A 21,321-nucleotide genomic window follows, 5' to 3' on the forward strand; every position below is an offset into this window, starting at 1 on the left:
TTGGTTTTATAAATTTGATCCACATAAATTGTTAACATTTGTTAATACAGATGTCTTTTGAGTGAATGTCCATCTACATTTAAAAACACCACAAATCATCACTTCACGTCCATGTTAGATTATTCTAAATTAAATATTAAATGCCATGTGTATATATGTGTGTTTGTGAGAGATTGGGCTCATCTACTAAAGTCTCTAAACATCAACCATGAATCAATTAGATGTTTACACGAGGAAAAGTTAAAAAAAAATATCCGACTTCTCTAGCTAATTCATATATTGTTAAAAGTTAATCTAGAAACGGGTTTTCAAAAAGTTAAAAAAGTTAACGTTGTGTTCCCGAGCTTACTTAACGAAAGAAAGGAAAAGAAAGGAAAACATTTCCATTCATTTCCTTTCTTTTCATTTTCATTTCCTTTCTTTTATTTTCCTTTCCTTTCCCACCAACCAATTCCTTCTAAATTGGAAAGAAAGATTTTACACTACAAAAGTCTCCATTTTCCTTTCCTTTCCTTTATCTCCTTAAGTGAAACCCGGGGAACACACATTTTATTCTTTCCTTTCTTAAATGAAACTCAGGAACACACTATTTTCTTTCTTTCCTTTTCTTTCCTTTCCTTCCTTAAGTTGAACTCAGCACTCAGGAACAGAGCCTAAGTGCAAGTTTAGTTTAAATGGTTAATTAATTAATTAATTGACTAGTTTATTTTGAAATTGAATTATAATAGGTTTGCTATTTAAAATGTTGGGTTATAAGGTTAGATTTAGGTTACTTGTTTATCAAGTTTTTAGTAGTATAAATAAAAAGTTTAGGATAGTAGGCTTAGGTTACTTGTTCATCAAGTTTTTGATGTTTAACGTTTTTAGTTGTAATTTAATTTTTTGTGAATGTTATTTTCATTTATATTAATATTTATGTTTTCTAATTTAAAAATATTTTTTTTAATGAAGAAAATAAATTAGCTAAAATATGGATTCGGATGGTTGCAATGGATTAAGGATAAATTAGGACGGTCGTAGGATATTATGATGTAACGTTAATGTGGATGAGAGAAAGTGTGAAAAAGTGGTAAAAAGTCTTACGCTCTCTTATTTATTCAACGTAACCTTTTTTTTATTTAACGAGTAATATACACAAGTCAGAAAACATGTATACATATTATATTTTTTGCATAATGATGAATTTGTCCTCCATTTTCTGTTAACATTTAACGGAATTTACATTTAATACCTAAAATTGGTACAAATTTAAAAGTTGAATATCTATACATGTGTTTTTAACTTTAGTACATAATCTTGTTATTTTCAGCAAACGTTATGGACTAATTGCGTAATTGTGCCTTAATTTAAATTAATATATATGTTTTTAATTTAAAAATAATTTAGTTAATTTAATTAAATGAAAAAAAAAACAAATTGGTTGAAAGATAGATTGAGATGGTTGTAAAGGTTGAAGGATGTATTGGAAATTTGGAATGGTTATGAGATGTTATGATGTGAATGAGTAAAATTGAAAAGGTGGGATGACTCACACACCATTTGTGTAATTGTAAATTGTGGTTTTTTTTCTAATATCACGAGAGTTACCAAAACTATTATCAGTAATATTATTCATATTGCTCGATTCAATTATTATAACCTATATCGATATCATCAAATTTAGTTTTCTTTTTCTATAAAAAATGGTAAAATATAACGAAGTAAATCGCTAATTGAACATTCATTATGTAAGCACGTGTCACTTAAAAATCATTCGATTTATTCATTTATTCGCCCAGAGATTTCATAAACGGGCAATTATGGCCTTGTCAACGTCTTGTCCGATCGTGAAAACGTTGTATAAACCAATTTTAAGTAAACAACCACATAAATAGTTGTACATTTTGTTTTTACCATAATTGTGAAAAGATATGGTCCCATACCCCACATGTGTTCCGATGTAAAGCGTAGATTGGTCTGGTATTACACTCGTGAGTTCAGACCAATCAACTTATAAAGCTCGCGGGCGTCAAGAGATCAGTCACCAGTGGAGGAGACAAACAGTCCACGAGCCAATCATAGTCTAAGATTTCCTAAAGGCAATAGGGCAGCCAAGATTGCACATTGAATCAATAGAAAGACGCCAATATTTTAGCTCCCGCTAACGACTCTCTTTATTCACCAGCTGTCCCATCCAATCCAATTAGAGAACTCTAACACTATGATGCACGGATACGGCAAGATGAGTTGAGTCCCCGTCCCGGGGACATGTACGCCGGCGAAACGCCATCAAAACGTTTCCTGGCCGTTTTTGAAAACCAGGGACGGATTATAATACGTCTTTGGGCTTGGGTACGGCTTATTCGAAGTTTCAGAAACGTTTTTTGGTCGTCTCTTCAACATAGCTTATAAGTAATTAAGTGAACCAAAACACGTTTTTAAATGAAACGCCTACTTCATTTGAAGATGGCGTGAAGTTGACTATTGAGAGCCTCAAATGAAGTCAGGCTTGCTTGCTTTGTAGGAAAATGAAAGTTATGGTATTCTAAAGCATGCTTTTGGTGATATTCACTTGACCAATTCCAGTCATAATTTGTTGTATGGTACTACTTTTTAAAGTTGTTTTCACTGTGAGTAAGTGAGACTGATCTATCTGGTGTTGTAGTTGGATTGAATTGAATAATAATGTGGTGGAGGCAGAGGAGCGTGTGGTCGAGTCTCCGGCAATCGCGGAGGATGTCAGTCTGCCCGTCGACCACTCCGATTCCTGGTCCTTGTATCGTTCACAAGCGTGGAGCTGATATTCTTCACGATCCATGGTTTAACAAGGTACTTACTTACTATTTCTAATTTCATTTCATTTCATTTATTACTGTTTAACTAGGAGGATGATTTCTTAGTTAGTTATTTAGTTGTAACCATTCAAAAAGCTCTGTTTGTTTGTTTGTTTTCAGGATACAGGGTTTCCCTTATCGACTTGGACTTCGTGGCCTCCTCCCACCTCGCGTCATTTCATTCGAGCAGCAATATGACCGTTTTAGTGAGTTCCTATTCTTATACAAGCTTCCTAACAACACTCATACCTCAATTTTATATATACATTAATGTTAGTGGAATCATTTCGCTCATTGGAGCATAATACGGAAGGCCAACCTCTCACTGTTGTTTCTTTGGCTAAATGGAGAATCTTAAACAGACTACATGACAGGAACGAGACTTTATATTACCGACTAACCATTCTCTTCTCTTTACTGTACTGTATCAACCACCCATTATTAACAAATCATTCATAATAACCTTGTTGTTTCTCTACAGGTTCTTATTGATAACATTAAAGCTTTTGCTCCTATCATATACACACCAACCGTCGGTTTGGTATGCCAAAACTACTCTGGCTTGTTCAGACGTCCACGTGGAATGTACTTCAGTGCAAAAGATAAGGGGGAGATGATGCCCATGATTTACAACTGGCCAGCTAAGCAGGTAGACATGGTTGTTCTTACAGACGGCAGCCGTATTCTTGGACTTGGTGATCTTGGAGTTCAAGGAATGGCAATTCCTATTGGGAAACTTGATATGTATGTCGCTGCTGCAGGAATCAATCCCCAGAGAGTAATTCCAATCTTAATTATGTGCCATGTTGCTTGCTCAAACTCGGTTTTTTATGTGTTTCTCACACTCTGTGTATACTGCAGATCCTTCCTATTATGCTTGATGTTGGAACTAACAACCAGCAGCTTCTAGAAAATCCCCTTTGTAAGTAAACAAACCTGTAGTTGCTATTTATTGATTGAAATCATCATATCTTGAGCCTTGAGGAAAAGAGTCCATTTTTCCTAAATTTACTTTGACAGATATAGGATTAAGACAACCTAGATTGGAAGGAGAAGAATATATAGCAGTAGTGGATGAATTAGTGGAAGCACTTCATGCACGTTGGCCAAAAGCTGTTGTCCAGGTTTGTTTCTTTTTTCATATATTTGGCTAGGTTTATACAGTTTTTTAAATTCCTGTTTACACCTTTTGTGATTGGCCATGTAAAACCAGTTTGAAGACTTTCAATTCAAATGAGCTTTTGAAACTCTTGAAAGATACCGTAAAAAGATCTGCATGTTCAATGATGACATACAGGTTACAATCAATTCACTCATTTAGAGACATCTAGATAGTCGGTTATGCTTTGTTGGCTTAAAGTAGGACCCACATACATATCTATGTTCTTTGTAGGGAACTGCTGGTGTTGCATTAGCTGGATTACTTGGAACTGTTAGAGCTCAAGGCCGTCCATTATCAGACTTTGCAAACCAAAAAATTGTTGTTGTTGGAGCTGGAAGGTAATGAGGAAGATGGTTATTATTTTTTCTTTTTGCGACTGAGAAAAACTTACTTGGCTACTTGCTATACGGTTTTCAGTGCAGGACTTGGTGTTCTGAACATGGCCTATCAGGCGGTTGCAAGAATGACAGGAACAGAAGCAAAACCTCAGTTTTTCCTACTTGATAAAGATGTATGTTTTATGTGAACAAAACTAAGGGAAAAAAATAGTGAAATACAATTGATCACCAATATGCAGTTTATTTTAACGTTTCTCAGAAGTTGTATTATTTGGATGCAGGGTTTGATTACAACAGAGAGAGTTGGTGTTGACTCAGCAGCTGCACCCTTTTCCAAGCCTATTGAAGAGGTTAGATCCCTAGGACTCCATGAGGGAGCTGATCTCCTTGAAGTGGTACGTCTCTTTTTGTTAGCTCGAATTTTGCATTTCTTTAAAGTTTCAAGTTTTATTATGCATACGGGGCTGTTTATTTCTGGTGTTTTGCAGGTACAAAAGGTCAAACCTCATGTTCTTCTTGGTTTATCTGGAGTTGGAGGTGTTTTCAATGAGCACGTATGTACCTTTTTTTCATGACCTAACATGATATTAGTACACTCACTTGATCATATTATGAAGTCTTCAAGTACTAAAAGAGGTTCTAAATTTGCTTTGTTACTTGTATATGCAGGTGCTTAAAGCTATGCGAAACTCTGATTCACCTAAACCTGCTATCTTCGCCATGTCAAATCCCACACAGAATGGTTTGTGAATCCCTTGGATTTTACTTATAAATTAAAATTATTTTTTTTATTAATAGTTTATAAACCTTGTAACAGCTGAATGCACTGCTGCTGATGCTTTCAAACATGCTGGTGAAAATATTGTTTTTGGAAGCGGGAGCCCTTTTGAAAATGTTGATCTTGGTACTATTTCTTAACATTTACATTTGTTTGGCTATCAGTTAGTTTTTTTTCTTTTTTTGTTCTCGGTATGTAAAATGTTTCGTTACATGTGCAGGAAACGGGAAAGTAGGTCATGTGAATCAAGCAAATAACATGTACCTTTTCCTGGGTCAGTGCTTGTTTGAAAATGGTGTTATATTTTCTGTTGTTTGTGATATTTGCTTGATAAATTTTACTAATCCAGGATCGGTTTGGGATCCCTGCTCTCTGGTGCTCATATTATATCTGATGGAATGCTACAAGCAGCTTCTGAATGGTATTGAATTTATAAAAGTTGATTGATTCCATCATGCTTTTCAGTTTAGTATTTTTAAAACTTGCCTGGTTAAATCTGATGCCAGATGATATATAATCTTTTTTTGTGCAGCCTTGCTTCTTATATGACAGAAGAAGAAATTCAGATGGGAAGATTATATCCATCTATCGATAGGTATTGCTTTAACTTTGAAGTTTCCATTATTAGTTGTGAAAAGGGTAGCTACTGATTGATATAGTGATTTTGGGTCGCATAATATTCCTGTATATAGTGACACAATTTTGTTGATTTATACTTGTTACAGCATTCGACATATTACTGCTGAAGTAGGAGCAGCGGTGGTAAGGGCGGCTGTTGCTGAGGAACTTGCGGAAGGACATGGCGAGGTGGGGCCCAAAGAGCTTGCACACATGTCAAAGGACGAGATAGTGGAATATGTAACATCCAACATGTGGTATCCTATTTACAGTCCCCTTGTTCATGAGAAATAAGAAGTCTATTCTTCTTCTGCTGCTGCAGATGGTATTTTATTATATGGAATATTATTATTATGTACAATTGCAGTTATAGGGGGATTAGATGGCATGTTGTTCCTAACCCCATTATTACTTATGTGTTTTGTTAGAATTAAATGTAACTTACATTTTATTTAATACACTCTTTCAAACTACTTAACCTTCCATCATTTTCAGTTGATGTGGGCATCATGTTATGCATAATTATTGTTATAACTTTGAAAATTTATATGAAAAATCTGATTATGCATATATGAAAAATATATGAAAAACTTTATTATACAAACTAACTGACTCAGTTGATTATAAATTGTATACAATAGTTACCGAGGAGTTATCTCAGAAATGGATGCATTATTTGCAGAAACCTTTGGTGATCCTGGTTGTTTACTACTCTCACTTACAGCACCAACATGATCAGGATTATTTTCAATGAAAAACGCAGGCTCAGATGGTACCTGGAGAGTGAGGGAGAAGCTACTGAGCATAAGAACAACCGTAGACATGGTTGGCCTATCTACGGCATTTTTTTGGACACATAATAATGCTATGTGAATGCTTCTGACGATGTCGTTTAATGAACTTGTTTCATTTAACAATATTGGGTCTATTATGTTTGATAATGTTCCATCACGCCAACTTTTCCAAGCCTGAAAGCAATAAGTAAAGGTTCTATGATGTTATGTTAAACAGAAGTAAAAAAAGATGGCGGTTTCAATTTGGAAATGAACATGTTCTTACATATATCTTTCAACTAAAGTCAAGACAGATGTTCTAGTGATTGTCCAAGTTGCTTTGACCGGTGTTGTAACTCGAGAGGGGCACGTGCTTGACATTATATTCGTTTTAATTATATGAATTAATTTTTAGTTATTCAATTACAAAAATGAAAGTTGTAATATTATGTGGATGACGTACCATTTGGGGTGATTTTCCTCCATTAATTTTCATAAAAACAAATAATACAATGCAACCACATATAGAGAACTAATGTTTTTTGTTTTTAGGTTGCATGAAAAGTGATCTCAAAGTTTTAAGGATCTCCACATGTTGTTGTATAAATTCAACCTCCTAACTTTGTGAAAGAATCGTGTAAAAATAATTTAGCTGCAAATTTCCATTTTCTTTGATATTTGATTGTTCGTTTTCGCCCGACTTCATTGATTGTTTCTTCCATCTCAAAGGATAAAATAAAAAATGGGGTTTGGCGGAACCATCGACAAATGCAATGCTTGCAACAAGATTGTTCATTTTATTGATTTAATGACCGTTGACGGCGTCATTTATCACAAAACATGTTTCAAATGCACCCATTGCAAAGGCACGCTTGTGGTAATTTATTTCCCCCTCAACGTCTTGCCTCTCTCTCTCTCTCTATATATATATATATACAACACACACACATCCATCTTACTCTTATAATCATCACACGTGGGTTTGGGCAATAAAGTTTTTTATTATTATTATTATTATTAATATGTATATCTAACATTATTTGTTAAAATTTACTCATTAAAAAGTTTTAATTTTGTCATTTATCTGTGTTGAATTGGAAGATTAATAAAATTAAAATATGTAGGTTGTGTATGTTTTTAAGTAATGATATTTACATAGTTATTTATTTTTTGATTAATTATGAAGATGAGCAACTACTCCTCTATGGATGGAGTGCTTTATTGCATGCCTCATTTTGAACAACTTTATAAAGAAACTGAAAATTTCAGCAAAAATTTCCGTACATGTAAGACATGATATTCCTAATTAGTTTTTTTTTTTTTTGGATTCGGTCATTAACTTATAGAATGTTTTTCTGACTACTATTATTTTTGCAGCGAAACTAAATAAGGACAATTCAACGGTACGTTTATTTCTCATAATAATGTCTTATTCATAAACCAAACTTATTATTATTATTATTAATCAAGTAGCATAATGCAGGCACAAATACCTAACAAATTCGCAATTTTCTTTTCGGGCACCCAAGACAAATGTCGAGTTTGTGACAAAACTGTTCATTTTATTGACAAGGTTTGTATATTATACTATGCTATATAACAACTAATTATATAACTTGGTTTTGATGATTTTTCTTTTTTACGAAAAATAGATGACAATGGAAGGCGAATCGTGCCACAAACAATGTTTTAGGTGTGTTCATGGAGGGTGTCCTTTAACACACTCGTCATATGCGGCCCTCAACGGTGTTCTTTACTGCAGACATCATTTTGCTCAACTCTTCTTGGAAAAAGGCACACTCAATCATGTTCTCAAGGCTGCAGACCGTAAGAAATTAATAGCACCCGGCCAGGAAACAGAAGTTGAGAAGGTATCCGAACAGGAAGCCGAAGTTGAGAAGGTACCCGAACAAGAAAGTGAAGATGAGAAGGTACTTGAGCAGGAAACTGAAGTCGAAAGCAAACCAGAAGAAGCCGATAAATCTGAAGAACAAGAAACGTAGTTGTTACAATTATTGGGTTACATGCGTTGTCTTGCTAAAAATGAATTAATTTGTCCATGTAACCTTTGTATGTCGTCGTTCTTTGTCATGATTCTGGTATGAACCGTAAGAATGAAATCCAATATTTCAAAATAATTCTTGTTCACGTAGTATCTATTTTCTGATTGGAGTTATAAACTTAGTCACTTCTCAAAACAAAAACAAGGCGATCATGAAGAGAATTACATAATAGAGATTAAAGCTTGATTCAATCTATTCAACAATGGAGTTGATTGAACTAGTGACTTGAATTCATAAGATAAAGATCTTGGATTACTTTTTTGAGGTGTTTAAAAAAATCTTAAAGGGCTAAAATGCATGGAAGTTTATTGCTTAATAATGGAGGGTGATGACAATATAAAATTATTGTTGGAAAAATTTATTAGTGAAAATGGGTTTTTCACTAACTTTGGACATGAATAATATATTTATATATGTGTTATATAACTATTGATTTGAGTGTTCAAAATGGAGCGTAGATGAATGAATATCAATGCTCGAAATTGTATGGTTGGAATAACCAAAGAAGAGAAAATTGGATTTATCTTTGACATCGTGTCCCACGTAGGAGCGCATGAGTGTCGCGCTTGCATAACGGACTGTTGCGAACAGTTGTTTGGACCTGGTCAAATAGTTTGTTTCAACTCATGTCATGAATAAATATGATGGCTTTGATTCACCACTTAAATCTAATTAGAAGTATTTAACCATGTTAATTACAATAATTAATTTCAAGTTTATTACAAGATTAATTATCTTGTTTATAACTAAATTAATTTTATTGTTTATGACATATTAATTTGGTTAAGTATTTCTCATTTTGTGTAAGTATATAATGAATTTGTTGGTTCATGTTGGATAAACACTTAGAAAATATTTTAGAGTCACTTACACACACTCATGACAAAATTTAGAGAGAAGCACTCTCTATACTTATGTCAAACAACTTCAACAAATTTTCCTACATCTTGATAAACATCAATATAGCCGGTGACTTCCTCGGGTTCGTGGCCATCTCCGGCAGTACACATACTGTTCCGGTTGTTGTACCCTGGGAAACAGACGCGCTTGAGAGTAAGCACGAAATCTGTTTTAAGGGCCCCGTGTCTAACACGATCCTCAACCAAAACCGTTACTCAATTTCAATAAACGAATTGTTGTTTTGAAGAAACATTTGTTAAACAAGTGATGAAGACTCGTGACATGGATACTAGAAAAAAGCTTATGGAAGCACTCCTAGTAAGATATGGATTAAATCATTTCGGTATATAAATTTGTATTTTATATTCTTTTTATGTACTTTTGTAAACGGTATTGTACTAAGTGAATTTCCCATGATTAACGAGAATATCATTATTATATTTTTATTATTATCTTACCTAAAAGTGAATCACTTCCTACAATTATTCCATAGTGCTGTAACAAGCTTCAAAAATCTAGAATTGATGGCCTTTTCGTTGATGTTTTCAAGCCTTGTAATATTCATAAAAATGTCACATTTAGAAGTCTATGTTGCAAGCTTGTTAATATGGTCTTATGAGTTATGGGTCCTTTAGAATTAAATTTACCAATATTCAAGTATCCAACAGTTACTTGATAAAAGCAATTGTAATAACTGAAATTGACTTTATGATTTCCCAAAGAATGTCTTTAATAAAGATTTAATAAAGAGTATACAGTGAATTTTATAACCATCATTATTGATTATTAGCAATGTAGAGGTAGGGTATGAAACCCATAATTTGGTTAAGTATAAAACTAGTTACATACGCCGGCGGAACAATACGCGCTAGCATGCTACTAACGCGAGGCGTAGTGCATGACGCCAAGAATAGAAGTCCAAAGTAACTTTCCCTGACACCTCGGGAATAGTAATGAAAAGGTCCCACAAGCATGGGACAAAAAGATGGTAACCCACTTAGGGATAAACACCAAACCAATGGGGATTGAACAACACATAAAGGATGGTACAAACAGTACAATCACATTCTTGTCAAAAGGCCATGATGCCCACCAACTTCCACCAACCACCACAATCACACGAATGAAGAATATTATTGGTGGAGAACCTGACAAGGTGGTTGGTCACACTCTCTCTCTCTTCCGGCTATAAATACCAATGAACCTCCAAATGGTAAAGGATATACTTTCTCCTTCTATCACTGTCAAATTAGACTGTTTCAGACTATCAAGTACTGATTCTCACGCCGGAGGGTGGTTACGAGAGAATCCCCCCCCCCCCATTCCTCGTAACGAGCTCACGGTGTTCTGTTTTGCAGGTTACACTTGTCTGCGCCAAGAAGGTTTTATAACCCCCCGTGAAGAATACGTGACCATAACCCTCGGACTAACGTGTTAGACCTTGAGGGGTGGTTTAGTGCTTCTTCATTGGCGCCATCCGTTCATATAGCTAGAACTGTAACTTACTCCGTTCTTGACTCAGATGAGTGGCAAGACAACACCGAAGGAGATTGGCCAAAAAGCCAACCTAGAAGGAAACGTAGAAAATCTGGATGTAGAGGAGGTGGGAGGAGGTCTCTTGAATACCTCCACCATTCACCCTACTGTCACGGATAAACAAAAAACAAAGACACGTTCTAAAACAACCATGCCGCCAGACATCATGGCGTGGCTCGAGGCTGAACAACAAAAACTAAGAGACAAAGTACAAGAAAAAATGGCATCCGTTGTGAAACCTAGATCACTGTTTGATACAGCTTCTAGTAGCAACGAAGATGAAGAATCTAAGGAGAACTCAACACCAGCTCGTGCGAAAACACCTTTCGCTAAAACATCTCCTGCTAAGCAAACCAGCAAAGCAGGAGACAAGTCACAACGGTCAAATCTAAAAGCAGACTCACGTTTAGATGACCCAGACTATGAAGAGAGCTGGAAAGAGCCAGACGTCAAAAAATTGGTAAAATACCACCCAGAAGCGGCCGTTGATTTTTCCAAGCCGTACCGACCAACATCGGCGGGAAAATCAAAGTTCGTAGCAAGAATAGCCGAAGCAGAGCTACCAGAAAACCCAAAAATCCCACCAACGGTGGGCCAGTATGATGGTATCTCAGATCCAGACGATCACTTGCAAACCTTCACGGCTGCGGGTTTAGTGTCTGGATGGACTATGCCGTTATGGTGCAACATCTTTACGCTAACCCTCGTGGGAGCCGCTAGAGCATGGTTTGAAAGGTTACCAGATGGGCAAATCACAAGCTGGGAAGATCTAACAAAAAAGTTCACACAACAATTTAGCCAACAACGGCAACACATCAGTGACCCGACGGACATTTTGAATATCGTTAGAAAAGATAACGAGACACTCGAAGACTTCATCACAAGATTTAACAAAGAAGAGCTAAACATCGGCGACGTAAGTGAAGAACTTCTGCGGGCAGCCTTTCGCCAAAACGTAAAGTGTGACGATCTTATACGTAACCTTATGGGCAGAGATGGCATGCCGCAGCGATGGGACGATGTTATGACCGCGACCAAAAGGTACGCGCGAATGGAAAAAAGCTTAGGGAAAGAACTGGCAAAAAATGACGCCATAAATGACATTAACAGGGCTCGCCAGGGAAAAAGAATGTCTTCCGTATGGTCAAGGTTGAACAGCGAAAGAGAATCCACGTCTGATCCATCCAGAACAAGACAAAGAGGCCAGCCAAGTACACCCCAAACGAACACAACCTGGTGGACTCCGCTGACAAGAAGCCCAACCCACATAATGTACAACGAAGGGATCCAGCTGAAGAAACTGGCACCAGTCAAACAAGGGCCAAGCACAGATATGAAAAGTTATTGCGACTTTCATGAGCAACATGGCCACACAACAAATCAGTGTATAAACTTGAAAGACGCGATCGAGGAATGTGTTAAAAATGGCAAAATGGATCACCTTGTCAGAAACATACAAAGAAAGTTCAGACGCCCACCTCCAAGAGATGGCGGAAGACCAGAAAAGAAGATCAAAGATCTACACGCCAATATAATCTCGAGCAACGTTCAGAACAAGAAAAGGAGGATAGAATGGGCGTCATGGAAGGAAGAACAAGTCATCTTTCCAAGAGTCAGCGGAGGGGCGAACAAAAAGGCACCCTTAGTAATTACAGCCGTTTTCGGTAATTACAGGACGCCCCGCTTCTTTGTTAACACAGGGGCAACGTCCAATATCATGTACCGCCAGTGTTTCGACCTGGTAGATGAAGAAGAAAAACGACGGTTGACGGCAGTGAACGCCCCAATCACAGGGTTCAACCAAAGTATCGCATACCCGCTAAGACAGCTGACATTCCCAGTCGAGCTAAGCGATGGGCTCCACTCCCGAACAGAGGAGGTTGATTTCCTAGTAATGGAAACTTCTCACCCACAATATGATATAATCTTGGGAAGAGAAGCCATTGGTGACTTCAACGCCACCCCGTCAACAGCACATGGGATAGTCGAAGTACCAACCCAGACCGGGATAGCGATGATCCACGCCAACAAAGAATGCAACATGGCAGAGAGGAAAGCACCAAAAGTGCAAAAAACGAACAAAATTAGAGAAGCGGAAATATGGGTGCTCAACAAGAAATTCCCAGTGCAAAGCATAACCATTGGCCCAAACATCTCAGAAGGAGCGCGTGAGGCGCTTAAAACCTTATTACTCAAAAACATCAATATCTTCGCTTGGACCCCAGAAGACATGAAGGGAGTCCCAAGCAGCAAGGCGGAACATGAGTTAAAAGTTAACCCAAGTTTTGTCCCGGTAGTACAAAAGCGAAGAAAGATGGGGACAGAACAAGCAAAAGCCTGTGATGAGCAGGTCTAGCAGCTGATCGACGTAGGTATAATCAGAGAAATTCAATACCAAAATTAGGTAGCAAACCCGGTAATGGTACCCAAGGCGAATGGGCAATGGCGCATGTGTATTGACTTCAAAGATCTAAACAAGGCGTGCCCAAAAGATTGCTACCCTTTGCCAGAAATCGACCTTAAAGTTGACGCGCTGGTACCTTTTCAGTTCAAATGCTTCCTAGACGCTTATAAGGGGTACCACCAAATCCACATGGCATTAAAAGATCAAGACAAGACAGCGTTTAGAACAAACAGCGGAACGTACTGTTATAAAAGGATGCCATTCGGCCTCAAAAACGTCGGGTCCACTTACCAAAGGTTGATGGACAAAGAGTTCAAACCCCAAATTGGCCGGAATTTGGAAGTCTACATGGACGATCTCGTCATTAAAAGCAAGACGGAATGAGCCATGTTAAAAGATATTGAGGAGACCTTCAACACACTAAGGTCAATCAGCATGAAGCTCAACCCAGGAAAATGTTCCTTCGGCATGGAAGAGGGAAAATTCCTAGGAGTAATTGTGACGAATGGTGACTTCAAAGCCAACCCAGAAAAATTGGAAGCCGTACGAAAAATGCCATCGCCAAAATCAGTCAAGCAAGTGCAAACGCTGAATGGCAGACTAGTTGCACTAAACAGATTTTTATCTAGTCATGCAGAGAAATCATTCCCATTCATCTCGACCCTGAGAAATTGCCTCAAGAAATCTCAATTCCGATGGACGGACGAAGCGAAAGCGGCGTTCCAAGAAATTAAGTCACGCCTGGAAGTGCTGCCAACACTCACGGCGCCCAAAGCTGGAAAACCATTAATAGTATACTTAGCAGCATCAGAAAAAACAGTCAGCGCAGTCTTGATGGTGGAAAGGAACGGTATTCAAACACCCATTTATTACATAAGCCGAACTCTGGCGGATGCAGAAACAAGATACTCCACCTTGGAAAAGTTAGTCTTGTCCTTGGTCCAGACAGCGCGGCGCTTAAGAAGATACTTCCAGGGCCACCCAATACATGTTCTCACCAACTTTCACTTGCAAAATGTACTGAGCAAGCCAGAATTGTCTGGGAGGCTTGCTAAATGGGCGATAGAGTTGGGAGAATATGCCATCGAGTACAGACCAAGGCCAGCAATCAAAGGCCAGGTTTTGGCCGATTTCATCGCAGAAATCCCTCAAGAGAAAGAAGAAGAATGCAAAAGAGAGATCGAAGCCCCCATAGATCAGAAACAAGATGAAGTCTGGAAAATTTTCACAGACGGAGCGTCCAACGACGAAGGCGCAGGAGCGGGCCTAAAAACAACCAACCCAGAAGGGCAACATTTTACGTACGCATTACGCCTAGAATTCAAAAGCACAAACAATGAGGCGGAGTATGAAGCATTGTTGGCAGGGTTGAGAATCGCAAAAAGGCTAGGGGCCCGCCACTTGGAAGCGCACGTGGATTCCATGTTAGTGGCAAACCAAATTGAAGGATCATATGACGCGAAGGACGACAAGATGGCGTCATACCTGGCGCAAGCTAAGGCGCTAATGGCAACTTTTGCCACATGCAAAGTGAAACACATCAATAGAAGCAAAAACAAACAAGCTGACGCCCTAAGCAAACTTGCATCCGTTGGATTTTAGCACCTTGCAAAAGATGTCCGCGTCGAAGTCCTGGCAACACCTTCAATAATGAACAAAGAAATTCTAGTTTGCTCAAATACAGAAAATAGTTGGATGAAACCAATCATCAATTACCTCGCGAGAGGTATCTTGCCAGAAAAGAAAGCAGATGCGCGGAAGATCCGCCATAAAGCGTTGAATTACACAATTCAAGGAGACATCTTGTATAGGCGATCGTACTTGGGTCCACTTCTCAGATGCGTAGACCCACAAGACGCAAATTATCTGCTCAGAGAAATCCATGAAGGAATATGTGGCATACACGCAGGTCTGAGAATGGTGATGGCGAAAATCATGAACACGGGATACTATTGGCCAAGCATTCACGTTGACGCCGAAATAGAATTGAGAAAATGCAGCGCCTGTCAACGCCACACACCAAACACCCTGCGGCCAAAAAACGACATTATACCGGTAACAGCTTCTTGGCCATTTCAGAAATGGGCAATTGATATAACCGGACCATTTCCAAAGGCGCCAGGTCGCGTCAAATTTCTGATAGTTGCGATCGATTTCTTCACAAAGTGGATCGAAGCAAAGCCGGTAGCAACAATCAATGCAACCAGCATCAAGAAATTCATCTGGGAATTTATAATATGTCGCTTTGGACTACCCATGAATTTGGTCAACGACAACGGAACACAGTTTTCTGACCAACATATCCAAAAATGGTTAAAAGAGCTCAACGTCAAGCAGACGTTTACTTCCGTGGCTCACCCACAAGGGAATGTTGAAGTGGAGCGCGCCAACAGAACGATCGTCGGCGGAATCAAGAAAAGATTGGCAAATCACAAGTCAGGATGGGTTGATCAATTACCTCATGTACTATGGGCAATAAGAACGCATAAAAACACAAGCAATGCAGAAACGCCGTTCAGCCTAACCTATGGTAACGAAGCAATGATCCCCGCCGAAGTCGGCGTTCCTTCACCAAGAATCACACTACCGAAAGATAATGATGCTGAAAGGAAGTTAGACCTAATGCTTCTCGAAGAACGACAAGAGTTGGTGGCAATGAGAGAACAAAATTACAAGCGCCAGCTACAAAAGTATTACAACGCCAAAGTAAAAATATGTGAGTTCAATGTCGGAGATTACATTCTTCGCAACAACGAGGCATCAAGAGCACAACCACAGGGCAAACTAGCCCCATCTTGGGAAGGCCCATACCAGATTAAGAAAGTATTGGGAAAATGCGCCTACACTCTGATGCATCTTGATGGCTCAACGATTCCTAGAACATGGAATGCAGCGCAATTGCGAAAGTGTTATATGTAAATCGATTCCAATTGTAAAAACATGCCAAGGGTTAAACTTGAATGGAAACGATACTTCGCATTTCACAAAAACAAACTTCATTAATAAAAATTTTTTTTACAAGAGAGCACCTATGGCTGCATACAAAAGAAAAAAAAAGGTAAAATACAAGCCAGGATGACATAGCCTAATCTACATCGTTGATACTCTTCCCAGAGTCAACGGCAACACTATCTTCTTGACTACCGGCAGGAGCGGCAGAAGGCCCAACTTGCGAAGGCTCAAGCAAGTTCCTCAACAGCTGCACGCCATTTTCTTCCTTCGCAAACTCAGCAACTTGCGAGAGAATAGGGAACGTAAGGGAGTCATATTCTATCTCGGTGGCAGTATACTCCTTGTCCACATCTACGGCATGAAGAGCGTAGGCTTCGAGCAGAAGGTTCTCACGCATATGCGTAAGGGCTTCTTGGAAACCAGCCTTATGGCCAAGCTGTTGGGAAGCATTGACGAGGACTCCAACACAGCGGGTAAAGTCATCATCGCTAATGATGCATTGGGCAACCTACATAAAAAACAATAGTTAGTAGGATAAACAAAAAGAAAAATCGAAGAAAAGGGGACAAAGGTAATACCTTGCGGATAGCATGCTTCAACAACCAGTCGCGGTCAGCAGTAGCGGCAGCAAGCTCAGAAGTCAAAACTTTAATGGCTTCCTCATTGGAAGCCAATGTGTCAGCCAGCTTGCCAGCATTCGCCTTCCTCAACGCAGCTTCCGCTTCCAACTCTTCAATACGCTTACGGAATGAAGCATTTTCACTCTCGAGTCGGGCGGAAGCCTCCTTCGCAACAAGAGCGCGACTGCGTGCGTCTGCAAGACCAGCGTTGGATTTCTTGCACGCAGTCTCAAACTCCTTATAACGGGCAGCGCGCTCGCGGGCAGACTCTTCAAAGTTAGCCTCAGCCTTCGCCAGTTTCGCCTCCACGGCGCTTAACGCCTGGCGATGATCAGACGACTCTTTTCCGGCTTTCCAGACGCCGGCCTCGGCTTCCTTCACCATATGTTCCATCTCTCTCATACGAGTACCGGCTTCAATCTTGTCCTCATGGAGGGCACGGTTCTCGCGAAGCAACTCCGCGAAACAAGAAAAAGCCTGGACTTGGTGAAAAGCGGTGTCAGAGTACAAAGTACTCCGAGGCTGGATCTTACGAGCGATGCGCTCACCAGAAGGAACAACATACTCCAAATATTCAGAGCAAGTAGCAGGATCCTCAAAGTTAGTGCCGCAGCTAATGGTCCAGCGAGGGCGGAAAATTTGGTTCGCCTCCATGGAATCGTGGGGATCCATATCCACGTCAAGGACGCCCCCGCTCAAACATCCGCTAAAGCCACCGCTGCTGCTACCTGAGAGTTCAAAAAATTTACCCTGTACCGTCGCACCAAGTTTAAAAGGTGGCAACGGCACAACCTCATCACCATCAAGAATAAAACCCTTGTCTGGTGAATACTGTCTTGATTTCAAAAAATCAGCAACAGAAAGGCTTGCTGATTCAAGACTAACCTTGGGCGATTCGTCCACAATCGCCTTCATCGGTTGAGTAGACGAGGCTGGTGGTGAGACAACCGGGATTGACCCAGTTGACGCGCTGACAGTCGTCACAATGGTTTCGGCCTCAGACGGGTCAACCACACCCGTCATCATCGGCAAAGTCAGCATATGTACAGCAGGCCCAGCCTCCGACAAGCTGCCAACACTTGTCATCAACGGCAAACTGGCAAAAAGGGCCGCCAGAGGTGAAGTAACGCCAGAAGTGGCGGAAGGAACAGTTGATGAAGAAATCGCCAACAAGCCTGCGATAAGCAAACACGATTTTTAGAGACAACTGAAATAAAATAAAAACAAATAGGGATATGTAAAAATCATACCTGGTGACTTCACAAGACTACGCTTGACGAACCCACCGAGACGAGGTTTCTTGAAGACGCGGGGCGTCTCTTCATCATCTTCATTAATCACTGGGGTGGGTCCCAAATGGTGTGGAACAGTGAACGTCCCACCCAGTGAAGAGGAGGAAGAAGATGATGATGGACCGGTAGATACGAAACTCGTATCCACAACGGTTCCAGAAGCTGCAGCTGCAGAAAATACATCAGTAGCCACCAAAATTGGAGTGGCACCCGATGTAGACTGCGAAGACGCAGCACCACTGGCTGTGAACCTGTTGGCGAGGAGAAGCCAACAGAAGCCTGTGCGGGGGTGGTTGGGAAAGACGCCACGCTGGCACTCACACCGAGTGCTTCAAGCAATGATGCCGAAGAAGGCGCCGGTTCCTCAAAAGGAACATTGGAGATCATGACGACATCGTCATCATCATCCACGGAGTCTCTCGCGGCGGTGTCTATCGGAGACGCAACCGTCTCCCCCAAACCGGGTTGTGCGCTTCTACTACTGCACTTAGGAAAGCGCACAACGTTAGATCTTCTACCTGAAATAGAAAACGAGAAATTAGCAAAATGATCAAATAAAAAGCAAAACAATGAAAATAGTTGAACCTACCACTCTGAAGAGTAACAGAGCTAGGAGGTGGCAGCGGTCGCGATGCAGGTGATCGCCCCATAGGAAGAGGGAACACAAAGTTCCGAGCGGTCCGAGCAAGGATTGGCTCCTCGCGGGGACCTAACTCCCTCCGCCCCAACATTTTGACGCCCTCGGGCGCAGGCTGCAGGAGGAGCATACGGTCGTCAACCTCTGAAAGAAAACCAAGTTAAAACATCGTAGAAACAATCCACACTTGGGAGCAAAAATTAAAAATGATGCTAACCTTGACCGCCGTTAAGAATGATAGGCACAAATGCCGCATCATCCCAAATTCGGCTCATGCCGAATAACACCAGCGCGCGCTCCGAATAGTGATGGATTGGAGAGAGGCTGGCCTTCAAAGTGTTACACCAGTCGGAAGGCTCAGGAAGCTCCTCCACATCCATAACAAACATGGGATGGGGAACCACGCGCGCAGAGATGTAGAAGAACACACTCTTCCACTCGTGCAAACTCGATGGTGCATCTAAGGCCATAGCCTTGGCACCTGGACGGGTATGCAAGTTGTACCACCCATGGGCGAAACGCCACCGGTAGAAAGCACATAACCGGTCAGCCGTCGGTGTAATACCGAGACAATGACAGGTATATTCGAAATGGCGACGAGCCATTGCGAACGGATGAATCTGGCTGAGATGCAGCCCGAACACATCCAAAACGTCCACCAGGAACCGGGTAAGGGCCAATCGGAAATTACCCAGAAAGAAGTACTCCCGGTACACGGCAATCTTTTCGGTGGGAGCCTCACGAGCTGTCTTGCCGGAGGCAGGCAACTCAGGCTCATACTCAGGGCCGATGTTGTACACCCTGACCACACTGTTGAAGTCATCGGCAGACATACGACAGCCGACGAACTCCATGCTATTATTCTTCTTATTTTTAGAGGATTGAGAGGATTCAGCCATAAAATAAAGAAGGCTTAGAGGAAAGAAAACGGTGAAAATTATGCTTAAACGGTGTAACCTCCCCCTATTTATACTAATCGCAGTTAATGAGGGGGGGGGGGTGCAAAAAGGATATTTGACACGTGACCCAATCAGGAAACTCCACGATAATAGGGTGACAGAGGATATGTGTTACAGCTGGGCGCGTCACTGGGATCCTCGCCCACTCGCCTGACACAGGCAGAAAGCCTGCAGGGCAGAGCAACCGTCGTCAAACTGTCACGTCCAGCAGTCACTTCACTGACTTGCATTTAATTCACCCATCAACGCCAAAACCATACGTTATCCATATAGAAGGAAACAAACAAGATAAGTGTTGGCCAAGAAAGGCTCCGCCAAGGGATGATTCAAACTAAATCACCCGCCAAACAAGGCTCCGCCAAGGGATGATTTAACCTAAATCACCCACCAAACAAGGCTACGCCAAGAGATGATTTAACCTAAATCACCCGCTAAACAAGGCTCCGCCAAGGGATGATTCAAACTAAATCACCCGCCAAACAAGGCTCCGCCAAGAGATGATTTAACCTAAATCACCCGCCAAACAAGGCTACGCCAAGGGATGATTTAACCTAAATCACCCGCCAAACAAGGCTCCGCCAAGGGATGATTCAAACTAAATCACCCGCCAAACAAGGCTCCGCCAAGGGATGATTTAACCTAAATCACCCGCCAAACAAGGCTACGCAAAGAGATGATTTAACCTAAATCACCCGCCAAACAAGGCTACGCCAAGGGATGATTCAAACTAAATCACCCGCCAAACAAGGCTCCGCCAAGAGATGATTTAACCTAAATCACCCGCCAAACAAGGCTACGCCAAGGGATGATTTAACCTAAATCACCCGCCAAACAAGGCTCCGCCAAGGGATGATTCAAACTATATCACCCGCCAAACAAGGCTCCGCCAAGGGATGATTTAACCTAAATCACCCGCCAAACAAGGCTACGCCAAGGGATGATTCAAACTATATCACCCGCCAAACAAGGCTCCGCCAAGGGATGATTTAACCTAAATCACCCGCCAAACAAGGCTCCGCCAAGGGATGATTTAACCTAAATCACCCGCCAAACAAGGCTCCGCCAAGGGATGATTTAAACTAAATCACCCGCCAAACCAGGCGACGTCAAAAGACGATTTAAACTAATTCATCCGCCAAACCAGGCTACGTCAAAAGACGATTTAAACTAAATCATCCGCCAAACCAGGTGACGTCAAAAGACGATTTAAACTAAATCACTCGTCATACCAGGCAATGTCAAGAGACGATTTAAACTAAATCATCCGCGAAACCAGGCGATGTCAAGAGATGATTTAAACTAAATCATCCGCCTAACCAGGCGACGTCAAAAGACGATTTAAACTAAATCACTCGCCAAACCAGGCGACGTCAAGAGACGATTTAAACTAAATCATCCGCCAAACCAGGCGACGTCAAAAGCCGATTTAAATTAAATCACCCGCCTAAACAGGCATCGTCACGGGATGATTTACGA

At 40.6% G+C, this 21,321-nt stretch overlaps 1 protein-coding gene and 1 pseudogene across 2 annotated transcripts; both read left to right on the top strand.

Moving 5' to 3' along the window:
- The first annotated feature begins 2,630 nt into the window (after positions 1 to 2,630).
- Positions 2,631 to 6,199, top strand: LOC143558566 (NAD-dependent malic enzyme 59 kDa isoform, mitochondrial-like; annotated as a pseudogene). Its single transcript, XR_013139769.1, has 17 exons — positions 2,631 to 2,808; positions 2,934 to 3,019; positions 3,091 to 3,208; positions 3,294 to 3,591; positions 3,675 to 3,735; positions 3,834 to 3,937; positions 4,027 to 4,110; positions 4,207 to 4,313; positions 4,393 to 4,486; positions 4,595 to 4,708; positions 4,802 to 4,867; positions 4,983 to 5,055; positions 5,131 to 5,217; positions 5,312 to 5,369; positions 5,441 to 5,512; positions 5,624 to 5,686; positions 5,817 to 6,199. The product of XR_013139769.1 is annotated as an NAD-dependent malic enzyme 59 kDa isoform, mitochondrial-like (transcript).
- Positions 6,200 to 7,123: 924 nt separating this feature from the next.
- Positions 7,124 to 8,596, top strand: LOC143558548 (LIM domain-containing protein PLIM2c-like). The gene is made up of 5 exons (XM_077047370.1): positions 7,124 to 7,359; positions 7,669 to 7,768; positions 7,860 to 7,885; positions 7,966 to 8,055; positions 8,135 to 8,596. The coding sequence occupies exons 1-5, from the start codon at positions 7,225 to 7,227 to the stop codon at positions 8,483 to 8,485; spliced, it is 702 nt and encodes a 233-aa protein (XP_076903485.1). The 5' UTR covers positions 7,124 to 7,224; the 3' UTR covers positions 8,486 to 8,596.
- The last annotated feature ends 12,725 nt before the right edge of the window (positions 8,597 to 21,321 follow it).

This window comes from Bidens hawaiensis, unplaced genomic scaffold, assembly GCF_021521415.1.
Source record: "Bidens hawaiensis isolate Kalapana, Puna unplaced genomic scaffold, B.hawaiensis_p1.1 tig00019557_1, whole genome shotgun sequence".
NCBI lineage: Eukaryota > Viridiplantae > Streptophyta > Magnoliopsida > Asterales > Asteraceae > Bidens > Bidens hawaiensis.